Raw genomic sequence first — 13,834 nt, 5'->3', positions numbered from 1 at the left:
AAGAAATGTGTTGTTCCCGTTTTTATATTGCACATGCAATACATTTCCATGAATATCAATGTCTTTATTATTGATTTCATCTGAGATGAACTGGGATTGCAATGGGTTCACTCATTCCAACTGAGACAGAACATATTAGGTTAATCTCTTTCATGATTGGTCAAGTTCTGATTATTTTCTTCATTTTTTCGGTGAATAAATGTCAAGGCGTTGCAAGTTGTCTTCCTGTTTGTCGGAGCCGAAGGTGATTTTAATTAGTGAAGTAAAGCAGAGAATGATGGTCTCAAATGCATTTTCAGTTCATTTAATAGTTTAATCATAAATTATAATTGCAAGTCTGGACTCAACCCTAAACACTGTGAAACGAGGACTAAAATAAAAAGCATAAAACCAGAGCTTAGAGGTTAAAAACTTAAAATCAGTGTTACCCTCATTGTGTTGACTACTATCACACAGAATTAGATGGATTGAAAGATTTGCTAATTCTTGAAAAGAGCAGAATTCTTGAAACAGAGTTAATTGAACAGATTCATATAAACAGAAAAACAACATCTTAACACAAAGAAAAGCAAAACAACCCCGGGGTGAAAAGCCTTAAACACATGTAGGTCAAAAGTCAACAAAGACAAAAACTCTCGGGCATATCAGGGCTCTTATTTATTTGTGAGGAGTCACCAACTCCTCCTTCTTTTGTTTTGTAGCTTTGTATACTTTGCATTTAAATTTATTAAATTCCCATCTTTTATTTCCCTGACTGAGTCCAAATCTTTTTCATAAAACACAGTTAGCTAGTAGATGAGACTTACTTTGATCAGTATGTAATTTTACACCGTTTTGCGTCCTTCATTATAGTCGACACATCACTTTCTGGACACTCCTGCTGGACTCTATCATCCATTGTCTTTATAGTTATTTGACAGGTCTGTGACATGTTAGATATGAAATGATGATTATTTCGCTTATAATAGGACTGCCCCATCCAACTTGGCAGTTCTTGACTTCTTAACCCAGGTGCACTGCCAAGAATAGACTCTAAATCTCACTTCTACCACTTCAGTCAGTCTGTGCTATAGAAACAGCCGATACAGCACAAAAAACGACCAGGTGCATCTTCATATCAGCCATATTCTACCAACCATAAGGCATAATTTCCACCAGGTTCCTCTATGTTGGTAACTGGCTCCCATGTTTCATGTTTGTTCTCTTAAGTGCTCTGCTTATGCTGTTATCTCTTGCTCTAGTTGCTCCCGGATACTTCATGGCGCATGATTGAGACTCACCTCTGGGATTCTGTTTTCATACCTGCTCTCTGGGAATTCCTTGGCGCCTCACCTGCATGCCCTCCTGCCCACTCATCACCTCAGACCCAACTGAACTCAGGTCAGCCATCTCACACTCACGAATCCTCCTGGACTCACGCCACCTCTATCACTCCTCCTGCAAGTAAGCTAGGAAAAACTGTCATACTCACCTTCTCTTAAACTCACCCTTGGCTCCCGTTCTAACTCCATTCTCCTCTCTCCCAAGTGTGACCATTACATACCAGCCATGCTCCAGTTACCTTCACTGTCCCGTTTCTCTGGTTGCTCATAGCTACGTCACCACGCCATGTTTACCAAACCACTGTATTTTGTCACTGCTAATTGTTACCTCTATCCTCTTTAGTCCTTTCTTGTGTGATGAAAATAAAGGCTTTAATATTCTTTGTTGTCTGGGTCTGCTTTCTGGGTCCAACTTGAGGCTTGATTACGATACATACAGTATGTCAAGTGTGGCAAAGGAAGTGTTTGTACTCCTGGTGCTTCATGAAAACTGACACGACAGAACGTTTATCGTCTGTGGGATAAACACTGAGATTTCCTGGAGGTTTGGATGTACATTTAAAATGGAGTACAATAAAATGATCAATTATCAAGATACACAGAATAAATACAAAGAAATATAAAAAACGACAGTAAGCAGTGTGAAGCCACTTATGAAAATGTAATATATCTTATTGCAAAAAAGTGTGTGGGGTACCGAGTCTATAGTGAGTAGAAACTTACTGTAATGTCACAAGTGGGAGGAGGGTTCAGTGATAGCCGCTGGGTAGAAGCTGTTCTTTAATCTGGCAGTGGGTGAATTCAGTAACCTGTACCGTTTCCCAGGGAGGAGCAGAGTGAACAGACCAGTGGATGTCCTCCAGAGGCGGCAGGTGCTGGCCGATGATGCCCTGAACAGTTTTTATCACCTTGTGGAGAGTTTCTCTGTCTGCTGCTGAGCAGTTCCCAAACCAGACTGTTATACAGTACGTCAGGAGGCTTTATATTGAGCAGAGGTAGAAAGACTAATAGATTTGCAGACAGGTGGGCCTTCTTTAGTATTCTGAGGAAATAAAGTCTCTGTTGTGCCTTTTTAATAATAGGAGCACCGTTCGTTGTCCATTTAAGGACCTCCCAGAAATATAAAGCAAGCACCCTCTCTACGTCAACCCCTGATTCCAGTGGCCTGAGCGCCCCTCGCTGTCGCTTGAAATCAATGATTTCTCTCTTCTTTTTTTTTAATGTTCAGGGAAAGGTTATTATAACAGCACCAATCAGATGCTTTAATTATTTTGTGGATATGTGATATCAGCAGAGATGGGAAGTAATGAAGGACAAAGCTTAAAACCATTCAAGGTTAAGCTGTGATTTTTTCTGTTTATAATTAACACTTTGTGGGTTTTTATGTCAAATAATAGCTGATGAGCTTTATCTCCATATTCTACCAGTTGGTGGTGGTAATGCATCATCATTTGAATATACTAATAACAGAGTTACATTAACTGATGATACTTAGTTTAAACAATCATTCACCACACATTTATTTAACTCAGCTTGTTAACTAAGCATCACTCCATTAGCAACTGAACTAAACTGTATATTCTGAGTAAACTTAACTTTTTTATTTCTTAAAAATAAAAATATACCTTTCAATCAATAGAGGTTGGTGGTGTACCAGGGGCAGGGGGGTGACTTCTGAACTGGTTTTTCCTCTTCTCTGCTTCATCTGTGGGGGAGGGAAAAGAAACAGAAACCCCCAAGACAACAGTAACTGATTTCAAGTTTAGTTGTCCTGGCGGTTGAACAGAAATTGTAATGTCGGTGAAATGGATTCAGTTTTGTTTACTGATATTTTGCAGTATTGAAGGTCTGAAGATTGGCCTCCCTCCATTCGCCAACCTCTAGCTCCCTTGTTAAAGAGAGAATGTGTAGTTTTAAGCCTCCTATTATTTCAGCAGACACGTTTCTGCTCACATAGTTCATATTTGTGAGTTACCTTAGTTTCATCTATGAGCTCACTGCACACCAGATTTTGTGATCGCCGTACACAAAGGGTTGTGCGTTTTATGAGACTGTGGCATCCCAGTGAAAGAGGAATCTAATGTGATGCTTAGGAATGTCTGATTTGTCCCATCAAGCAAGGCGCACATCAGCCTAGGATGAGAGGCTGGAGCTTGAAACAGGCTTAACTCTTCCTTCGGTTGATGTGTGTAGGCATGACAGCAAGATTTCAGAAAAACTCATGGAATTTTTTAACAATACTTTCAAATATTGTAGATCGTGCTAGACACTCAATGAAACACATGGAGATTGTATTTCGTTCTACCGAAGTCCTCTTTTATTTGAAGAAAACTCATTGCAGATTCATGCTAATAACTTTGAAACAGTTACAACAACATATATAAAAAGTGGGCTTTCAACAGTCACCTACCTATGCTATGATGGGTATATGTAAACTTCTCACTGTGATACATTCAAATCAAGATTCACAGGCTGGCTGAACCCAGGCAAACTTCCCAGTAAAAGAATCTACTGCCATCATGTGGTCATTGATGTGATTACAGCACAATTACATTTATCGCTAAAAACAGTTTGAACAGTTCTTATTATAATTTTTTCTTTGCGTTACTTTGTTTCTTTAGCATTGCACTTATATTGACAGTGGTGGTGTTTTTTTGTTGTTTTGTTTTTGTTTTGGGGGTATTCAGCGACTGAATTTTGAGCCGCTGCGATTTACGACACCAACGACAAAGCTACGACAGCACAAGCAAGAAAGCCGTAAATGGTTGTGTTTGGGGCTGGAGGAGGTCATTAGAAAGTGAGGAGTTAAATAGGGGTTGGCTGTCAGGGAGAAGAGACCCCTCGGTGTAGGTGTAGTTCTCATGCTGGTGTAAGTCATACATATTATTCACCAGCTCTGTATAGTATCCCAACCGCTGCGAAATGCTTCGTCTGATCCTGCGGCTCAGGCCGTCCTCCGGGCTCCGGTGTCCCCGTGCCCTCCCGGCCGGGCCTGCTGCGCTCAGCTCCCGCTCTGCTCCCGGAACCAGCTGTCTGAGACGGCTTCATTATGGAGCGGGGTCCCGAGCCGCCTCTCTGGACTCCGGCTTCAGCTACAGAGCGACTCTTCTGTGGTCTCCCCAGCTAGCAAGTGGATGTCAGTGCAAGCGCTTCTACAGCCTGCCGCCACACCAGAAGGTAACGCTACCGGAGCCGGTGTCAGGTTGCTATAGCACCCATGTTCACCGCGTTAGCTGGTTTGACCTCCCTGCCTGTTCGTGGTTCTGTTTATTAGCTGGAAATCCGGCTCTTCCCTGTATGAGGTTAGCAGGAACTGTTGAACGATTAGTTTCTCCACTGTTCACTGGAGGCACTGTTGTGACTGTTTGTGCTGCGGTTCTCCTGAATGACACCAATCCGTCAAACCTGACTTGTGTGCCCCAAACACGGAGGCCATAGGAAATACTTGGGCTATAAAAACGTAACACATGCCTGATGGTGCTGAGCGATACTGCAAAATTTGGTATCGATCCCGATACCAAGTAAATACAGGGTTTCGGATTGCCAATCCCGATACTTGTAACCTATAAAGACAGCTTAAGTAGGGAACAGCAGTATGTTATTGTTTATGAGGTGATTCATCATAAATTTGCAACTTGTGAACAACTTTTAATGACCACTAACTGACTGAGCTTTGCCTTCCATAATGGCTGTATTTTGTTTCCACAACAAAGTACAGCTTTCAGCTTGTCATCTATTTTGAAACAGTTTTTTTAGACTTGGAACATAAATGTACCTTTCTCTAAAGCACTGTTATTTAAATGTGCTATAGCTTACAAAAAACAAGGATGTGACAGGTACCGCGAAAAGGTTCAGACACTTTTCTGAGCAAATGTTTGAGGTATATTTTACTTTCTCCAAAAATAATTTATCTAACACAGAACTTAGATCTTAGACATTAGAAGTAAAGTATAGGTTGTATCACAATCTGATCCCAATATCAGTGTTTGTTTCAGTACTATCGATATTTGCCTCTGTCTGAGACATTTTAACACAGCGCATTCATTGTAAAGTTTTAAAAAGACTAGATTCATACTTTGTCACTTTCCCCAAGTGTATTGAAGTCAGTTAGAGCAGGTGATTTGTGTTCTCCTTTACTGCATTAGACAGAGGACTTTGAGGGAGCTGATGGTTAATTGGTTGTGGAACAACTTCAGGAACTCCTGAAAACATGAAACAATTATAACGTGGGAAGTCTGACATGCTCGTCCTCCAATTTAAGTGACCTGCTGGTTTATACCTCTTTGTCAGTCAGGAGTGCTGCATGTGGAAATTACATGCTGTCCCCTAAATCATGAAACTGGCAGCTTCACTTTCCCCTTACAGTCCAGAGGTGTGCTTGTTAGGTTAATTGAGCATAGGTGCAGATTTGAGGCTGTGAGCCTGAATGAAACCCTCTATTTTTGACTCTAAAGTGGAAGGCTTCTCAGTAGTCCTTCCACCTTTGTGTTACTCCACCAATAGCATGTCATTCATCTTTGCTGTTATATAAAAAAAACTCAATAAAAATCAGATGTGGTAAAGTGGATGTAGGTCATTTTATTGAGCAATGAATGAGGTGATGATGATGATGTAGCAACAGCAGTTACAACACCTGACTTATGGCACTTTTTTGACTGGCCTTTTGGATACTCTAAAAGGATGATGCAGATCATTTTTTTTAATTTTAAGTTTTAGGTTAAACTTTGATTTTATTCATTTGCTTGTTCTTCAGGTGGAGCTTCCTGCACTGTCGCCCACCATGCAGACAGGAACGATCGCTCGCTGGGAGAAGAAGGAGGGGGAGAAAATCGGCGAGGGTGACCTCATAGCTGAGGTTAGGAGCCGCGTGTGCCCACGCTGCCGCAAAACAGGATCGTGGTGTACATTTCTAATGTTGCCTCTCTCTGTAGGTAGAGACGGACAAGGCCACTGTGGGATTTGAGATGATGGAGGAATGCTATCTGGCAAAGATCCTGGTTCCTGAAGGAACCAGAGATGTCAACGTTGGAGCCGTGATTTGCATCACAGTTGACAAGTTAGTGTGTTTGGACAGTCCAGATTCAGAGCTGAGGCCTGTTAGTTCACTGGTGGTTGTTCTTTTATAGTAATGGGACGAATTAATAGTTGAAAAACATTAAATGGGGAGCACTCTGTTTTGATAGTGGCAAAATGCTGCTTTTATTTATTTTTTCAGTCCTTTAAGTGCATCATTAATCCTACAGCTTTAACAAACATGATAAAAAGACTTGAATCTTCAGAAAACCCTTAAAATAAACTTTAATGCTGCTTGGTTTACGTCTACATTTGTTATGTAATGTAATGAAATGTGCTATATCAATAAAATTGCCAGGTGCCACAATCAAATATGGGAGGTTAAAAGACAGGGTGCCGTATGGCTCGATGCAGTTGTGTCAGTTTTTACTCATTTGTGGATATATTTTCCTCTGCAGCCCTGACTTGGTCTCAGCCTTTAAGGATGTAACACTAGATTCGATCAAAGCAGCCGGTGCCACTCCTTCACCTACTGCCTCTGCTCCGCCTCCGCCACCCGCTGCTGCAGCGGCAGCTCAACCTGCAACCCCTGGAAGCTCTTATCCCGCACACTTGAAGGTAAGCGAGCTCTCCCATAAATGAGTTCGGTCAGAAAGCCGTAGATTTGTGATGTAGACAGCATCTGTTTACGATGCTGTTTTGTGCGCGTAGTCTTGGTTTGATCAGGGTTGTCCAGGATCACTGTGTATCAGGGCAGTGAAGCGGGTACCACTATGGACTCTTCTGATCATGCGTCAGATTTTGCTACTTTGTGTGGCATTAAACAGTTTCCGTGGATGTGTAGTTTCCATGTATCTGTTATATCGCCAAAAGTTGATTCTGTTCATCTGGACATAGCGTTTAGTGGGAGAAACGTTTCGTCACTCATCCAAGTGACTTCCTCAGTCTCAGCTGACTGCAGGTTTCCCCAATCTTATAAACAGTACATTTGCATAATGACTGAAACCAGCCCACTGAAGGAACAATGGGCTGGGAGGTCGGTTCCTTAATCTTAATTATGCAAATTCTCATGACCCTTGATCAAAGCCCACTGATCAATGGCCATGAGTACCATTCACAGAGAGTTGGGGAATGGCTGCAATCACAGTATTGTAAGATGGTGAAAGATGTACCCTTATGCCCCCTCCTCGATTCAGAGAGGGTCTTTCCCGATTCACGTAAATGGCCTCCTTGACTCCATGCTCAAACCAGCATTCCTCCCTGTCCAGGATGTGTACATCCTCATCATTGAAAGAGTGTCCACTGGCCTGTAGGTGTAAATAGACTGCAGAGTCCTGGCCTGACGAGGTAGCTCTTCTGTGTTGTGCCATCCGCTTCGCCAGAGGTTGTTTGGTTTCTCCGATGTATAAATCCTGGCAATCCTCCTGGCACTTAACAGCGTACACTATCTTACTCTGTTTGTGTCGGGGGACCCGATCCTTGGGGTGGACCAATTTTTGGTGCAGCATGTTCTGGGGTTTAAAAGGCACAGACCCGGTGTTTAGAAAAAATGCGTCTCAACTGCTCCAATACTCCCAGCTTTGACAAATGTCCAGCTGGGATAACCACATTTACTCAGGGTCTTCTTGATGTGCTGTTCTTCTGCTGACCTGGCTGCTGTGTCTGTGTTCGCTCTGTGTTGTAGCGTCCTGATGACACCCAATTTATGCTCCAGTGGATGATGAGGGTCAAACCTTAAATACTGATCCGTATGCGTAGGTTTGTGGTATCAGCTTTTCGATGTCCACCATTACTGATGGAAATCTCACAGTCTAAGAAGGCTAACTTGCCATTTTTAGACTGCCCTATCTGTTATATTTTTTAACTTTCTCTATTTGAAGGACTATTTTCTTTCTCCTTATTTAAAAAAACTAACAAAAATAATGTCACACCACGTCATCATTTAATCAGAGAGAGGTTAAAGGCTTTAATTTGCTGGAGGCTGTGCCACAAAATTGTCCCTGCCCTTACTTCAGCTGTGAATGTCCCTGTAACATCATTCAGTGTCTTCAGTGGTGATCGTGAAGAAATTTTCTCTAGACCTTTAACAGTGTTTGTTGTAACTTGACTAGATGCTTAAGAGGTTGTCAGTCTTTTTCAGGTCTATTGTTCACATTTGTGGGAATTTGTGTTACAGATCGCACTTCCTGCTCTTTCTCCAACCATGACGATGGGAACAGTGCAGCGCTGGGAGAAGAAGGTCGGAGAGAAGCTGAGCGAAGGAGATCTCTTAGCTGAGATCGAAACTGACAAGGCGACCATTGGTAAATCCAAATGGATTTGAACACATCGATCCTAAAGCGTGTTCACTTTCAGCACTACAGAGGAAAAAATATTTATGATCTTACTTTTAATATAGCCTGGTCCTGTGTGTTTGCATACAGGCTTTGAAGTGCAAGAGGAAGGGTATTTGGCAAAAATTCTGGTGGCGGAGGGAACCCGTGATGTTCCTCTGGGCGCGCCGCTCTGCATCATTGTAGAGAAGGAAAGCGACATTGCCGCTTTCAAGGATTACGTTGAAACTGGGGTGGTTGAGGTTTCCACACCACCTCCAGCACCGGTGAGACTCACAGAAAACCTGCACTTTCAAATAAGAAGTCATTTGGCTTTTGTACAGTTTTAAGATGCCTTAAGAACACTTTGTTTATGTCGTAGGTCGCAGCTCCAGCTGCTGCATCACCCAGTCCTGCTCCACCAGCAGCAGCTGCTGCCCCTGCTGCACCCAGGAAGGGTCGTGTGTTCATCAGCCCGCTTGCCAAGAAACTCGCTGCCGAGAAAGGAATTAACCTGGCTCAAGTCAGCGGTACATAGCTGGACCTATGTGATGGACGAAGAGCGTTTGCTGAAGCTTTTACATTTTAATTTTAAATACTCTTTTGTTCAGGGTCTGGCCCTGATGGACGCATCACCAGGAAGGATATTGAGAACTTTGTTCCACCAAAAGCCGCACCTGTAAGGGAAACCCATACTGTTGAGTCACATTAGTGCCCATCAGCCGAGTTAAATCATGTGTACCCATTCTTATTGTTTAATGGTCCTTTTCTTAATACCGATGTAATACTGACAGTCTGATCAATAAGTCCCTGTCAGTCATGCCCATTTTTCTTTTAAATGATACATTTAGCTGTTGCAGGACAGTGATTTATCTGTTTTGGCAAATAATCACAATTATTAATTAATTTCCTGTACCTCTGTTTCTGTTGTCTGTAATGCAAATTAAATCTCTACGTCTGCAGGCTGCTCCAGCTGCTCCTGCATTTGCACCAGCCCCTGCTGCACCAACTGGCACCTTCACAGACATCCCTATCAGCAACATCCGCAAGGTGAGCACCACCACACACCTGCCTCTTGATGGGCCATTACATTCACATTCTGTGATGACTTCCGCTGCTAGCAGTCGGTGCATTAGCGGCTCCTTCTGTGCGGGGTGCTGTGCTGGTGTATTGAGAGCTTGGAGGCAAATGTCCCGAGGAGATCTCAGTGTAGCTCTGTTATCTCTGACCTGTGCTAACACATTTGCCCTCCATTTATCAAAACAGACCCAGCCAGCACACCTCATTCCTCTTGGTGATGAATAATGGATCAAAGCTAAAGTGCATATATTTGTCTCTCCTGCAGGTCATTGCTCAGAGGTTGATGCAGTCCAAACAAACCATCCCCCACTATTATTTGTCTGTAGATGTCAACATGGACCAAGTGCTTGAGCTTAGAAAAGAACTCAACGCTGTGAGTTTGTGCTTTCTAATAGAGATGTAACTGTAGCTTTGTTTTTATCACTGCACTAAAACCTCATTTCCAGCATCTCATAAACGATTTCACCCTCTTCTCTCTGCAGGAGGTGAAAGCCCAGAATATCAAACTTAGTGTGAATGATTTCATCATCAAAGCTAGTGCTCTGGCCTGCCTGAAGGTTCCTGAATGCAACTCGTCCTGGTTGGACACAGTCATTCGTCAGTGAGTAAAAACTCATTAAGAGCCACATGGAGTTTAGTTCCTATAAGCAGCAAACAGAAAACACGTTCTCCTGACTGTGGAAATATCCATCTTGCTTTGTATTCCCAGCCATTGTCTCTTTGGATCTTATCTTTAAATGAGTGCATGCATCACAGAGTGTGTTTACATGCCGTTGGGGAACATTACGCCAGTAAGTCATTTAAATGATAAAACCTTGTTACTGAAGGCAGAAACCATCACGGCCAAAAGCAACTAGTGCAGACTGGTGGTTCTCTCACAGCAGCCGAGACGTGTACAACCACAAGATAGATGCAGAGAAATGAAGTTAACTTGATAGGGAAGTTTAAAATTTAGATTTTTAATTTCAAGATAAATTAACTTTGTTATTTTGTTTTAATTATTGCGCTTGATTGAAACATTTCAAAGTTGGGCAGCATGATTTTAATAATCAAAGACAAAGTCTCGTTAGCACTGGTGAGGTGTCAGTTTATTTGCAACAGAGGGGAGAGTAGCAAAATGAAATTAACGTTGCTCGTAGCTGAAATTATTTCCATTTTCTGTGCTGTTTAAGTGTACATGAAGTCACTTGCACCGTTTCTTACACTGCGTGAGACTTTCTTTATTTTAGTTGTTAAGATGAAGTGTGCAGTATTGATTTAGAATAATAGTGGCCCTATAGTGCACTCGTTTACACATTCGCCCAACAAGCAAAACATCCTGGTAGGAGACGCAGATCTCTTTGGGTTTGTGTCAGTAATGGCATCTGTTATAAAAATGTGCCAAATCAAAACACGCGGAGCTACTCGCTGTGGCCACCTTTTGTGAATAACAGAGTGCCTGAAAGCAGCTTGTTGACTTAGAATAATAATGCAATATCTCCCTCAAGTGCAAAGTGCAATAGTTGCAATGCCTTTATTAGACTTCCCATTATATCGGTGTGTTCCACTGCCTACTTGTATCATTGTTAATGCTGCTATTAGCACTATTTACCTCTCCATTTATAGTTATTTATGGTAGTATAAAACATATTGTTATACTTTTATTCTAATAAGAGTGCCTGTCTGTAAATATAAAGTTCACCAATGACTGTTATCTTAATGATGTGATATTTCTCAGGTTGGCAGTTTCAGTTTTGCCAGCAGAGAGCGCTCGGAATAAGTCTTTCAGTTTCGAAAGGGTCGCCTTGAAGAGAGAACTGCGCCGGCATCTGTAATGACTTTATTTATGTTTTCCAGGAATCACGTGGTGGATGTGAGTGTGGCCGTGAGCACAGCCAGTGGCCTCATCACGCCCATAGTGTTTAACGCCCACATCAAAGGACTGACCTCCATCAGCTCAGATGTGACGGCTCTCGCTGGCAAAGCAAGAGACGGCAAACTGCAGCCTCACGAGTTCCAGGTAAGGCTTTTTAATATTCTGACTGAGTGATAATTTTTTTTTTTTTTTTTTTCCTTTCTTCACAAACCTAAATTGTCCTCTTTATATTCCCAACCAGGGCGGTACATTCACGATCTCTAACTTAGGCATGTTTGGCATCAAGAACTTCTCGGCAATAATCAACCCTCCTCAGGCTTGCATCCTCGCTGTCGGTGGCTCAGAGAAACGCCTCATGCCTGCTGACAACGAAAAAGGGTCTGTGCATTTATGTAGTAATGTAACAGAATGGCATGGTATCATTTTAAACTGCCGTCTAATGCAGCGGGTCCTTGCAGGTTTGACGTAGCCAACATGATGTCGGTGACGCTGAGCTGTGACCACCGGGTGGTGGACGGCGCGGTCGGTGCACAGTGGCTCGCAGAATTCCGCAAGTTCCTGGAGAAACCCGTCACCATGCTGTTGTGACGAGACTGTACTGCCATCAAACTGCAGCAACAGGCAGAGGCTTCTCACTGAAGCGATCCGATTGGTCTAAACTGGTCTGGATCCTCCCGTGATTGGCTGGCCCTGGCACCAGGTCACTCCCTGTTACCCAGAAGGGGAAGAGGCAGGACTCACTCCGCTTACTTGTCTGTCTCGCTTTCTTTCCTACCGATCTGTCTCCCCTCTTGCGCTTTCTCACATATACTCTATTTATTGTGGCCCTCATCTTACACGAGACCAGAATTAGGAGCAACTTACCCTAGAAGAGCAACTGACTGTGCGTCACTAAAAAGGGAAGTGTTACATGTCAAACCAGAGAGCAAATCTATCCCGTATACCCCTATTTCTGCCAACTTACATACGGGAATCTGTGAATGTTAGAAAATAGGAAATGCTATTTGTGGATAAAAGATTTAAGATGTTTGTATGCTTGTTGGGGATCTAAATGTTGAGGCTCACACAGATCTACACACCTGTCCCTGTTATGATCCCAGACACTCAAAATACAAGATGTTTTCTGTAGGGAGGGTGAAGCTAGGGTTATGTATATTGACTGTGGATGAAAAGAGTTGTATGTGTATATTTGTATATGGTGGTGAGACGTTTGGATAAAAACAAATCAAGCTCTTGGAGACCTCACCATAGAACTTAATAACATTATAGCTCAGAATGAAAAAGGCTGCCCTTACAGGAAATATCCAACAGTTTTGCCAATTCTCTCTTCAGCGGGGATGTTTTGTTTTGTTTTCTAGTCTCAAACATTCTGTATTTCACAGCTGGAACGCACAAAGGTGGTGCTGGATGCTATTTGTAATTTGAATAAACTGGGTGAAGACAACCTTGTGCCATAAGCTCCTTTGTTTTGTGTTGTTGTTGTTGTTGTTGTTGGAAGACTTGATGTAAGATTGTATTCACACACGGTGATCTGCCCAAATCGAAGTGCAAGTGATGTACCTTTCTTGGGCATTGGTCTGATTGCAAACGACACCTGAACCTGGAGCCTCAATGACCACATTGGTTCAGGTATGTGGATGACATCTAGGTGAAAATCAAATCTCAGGATGTGCCACAGTTCACTGATCACATTAACTCTGTGGACCAACACAACTTTGCCAGTGAGGATATGAAAAGTGAAAGGTTAGCCTTCTTAGACTGAGATTTCCATCAGTAATGGGAGACATTTAAAAACTGCTTTGTACCATAAACCTATACATATGGATCAGTATTTAAGCTTTGACTCTCATCACACTCTGGAGAAGAAACTGGGTGTCATCAGAACGTTACAACACAGCGTGGATATCATTCCCACAGATATGGTGGCCAGGGGAGCAGAAAAGCATATCAAGAAGGCCCTGAGTAAATGTGATTATCCCAGCAGGACTTTTGTCAAAGCTGGAAAGGCACCTAAAGAAAGCTCCAGGTGATCCAGGAGAGAACAAGGACAACTGCTGTCTAAGCGAAAACCTTTCGTGATCCACAACGTACCATTTCAGTCAATTTTTCATGTTAAAAATACAGGTGGATGATGAATCAAAGGAAAAGCCTGAATGTTTGACTCCTACAGTGAGTAGAGCTGGTGGATGTGTCTTTGTGTGTGTGTGTGTGTGGTAGCGGGGGAAAAAAGAATGAATCGCTGCACATCTGTG

At 42.6% G+C, this 13,834-nt stretch overlaps 1 protein-coding gene across 1 annotated transcript; it reads left to right on the top strand.

Moving 5' to 3' along the window:
• Window positions 1-4,098: 4,098 nt before the first annotated feature.
• Window positions 4,099-13,026, top strand: dlat (dihydrolipoamide S-acetyltransferase (E2 component of pyruvate dehydrogenase complex)). Its single transcript, XM_085420537.1, has 14 exons — window positions 4,099-4,499; window positions 6,076-6,177; window positions 6,254-6,378; window positions 6,794-6,953; window positions 8,512-8,638; window positions 8,759-8,934; window positions 9,030-9,177; window positions 9,259-9,326; window positions 9,611-9,697; window positions 9,993-10,100; window positions 10,210-10,328; window positions 11,564-11,726; window positions 11,824-11,960; window positions 12,041-13,026. The coding sequence occupies exons 1-14, from the start codon at window positions 4,245-4,247 to the stop codon at window positions 12,168-12,170; spliced, it is 1,905 nt and encodes a 634-aa protein (XP_085276663.1). The 5' UTR covers window positions 4,099-4,244; the 3' UTR covers window positions 12,171-13,026.
• Window positions 13,027-13,834: the final 808 nt, after the last annotated feature.

The sequence above is a fragment of the Rhamphochromis longiceps genome, linkage group LG10 (genome assembly GCF_057381845.1).
Source record: "Rhamphochromis longiceps isolate RC_006_pf linkage group LG10, R_longiceps_female_GT1.1, whole genome shotgun sequence".
In the NCBI taxonomy this organism is placed as follows: Eukaryota; Metazoa; Chordata; class Actinopteri; order Cichliformes; family Cichlidae; genus Rhamphochromis; species Rhamphochromis longiceps.
This window is presented reverse-complemented; position numbering and strand designations above follow the sequence as displayed.

What these genes read in the sequence shown, in the direction of transcription:
- dlat (XM_085420537.1), top strand. Translation starts at nt 4,245, where the DNA reads ATGCTTCGTCTGATCCTGCGGCTCAGGCCGTCCTCCGGGCTCCGGTGT. An exon ending in TAACCTGGCTCAAGTCAGCG is followed by an intron (nt 9,178 to 9,258) that starts GTACATAGCTGG and finishes TCTTTTGTTCAG; the next exon opens with GGTCTGGCCCTGATGGACGC. An exon ending in TTGGACACAGTCATTCGTCA is followed by an intron (nt 10,329 to 11,563) that starts GTGAGTAAAAAC and finishes TATGTTTTCCAG; the next exon opens with GAATCACGTGGTGGATGTGA.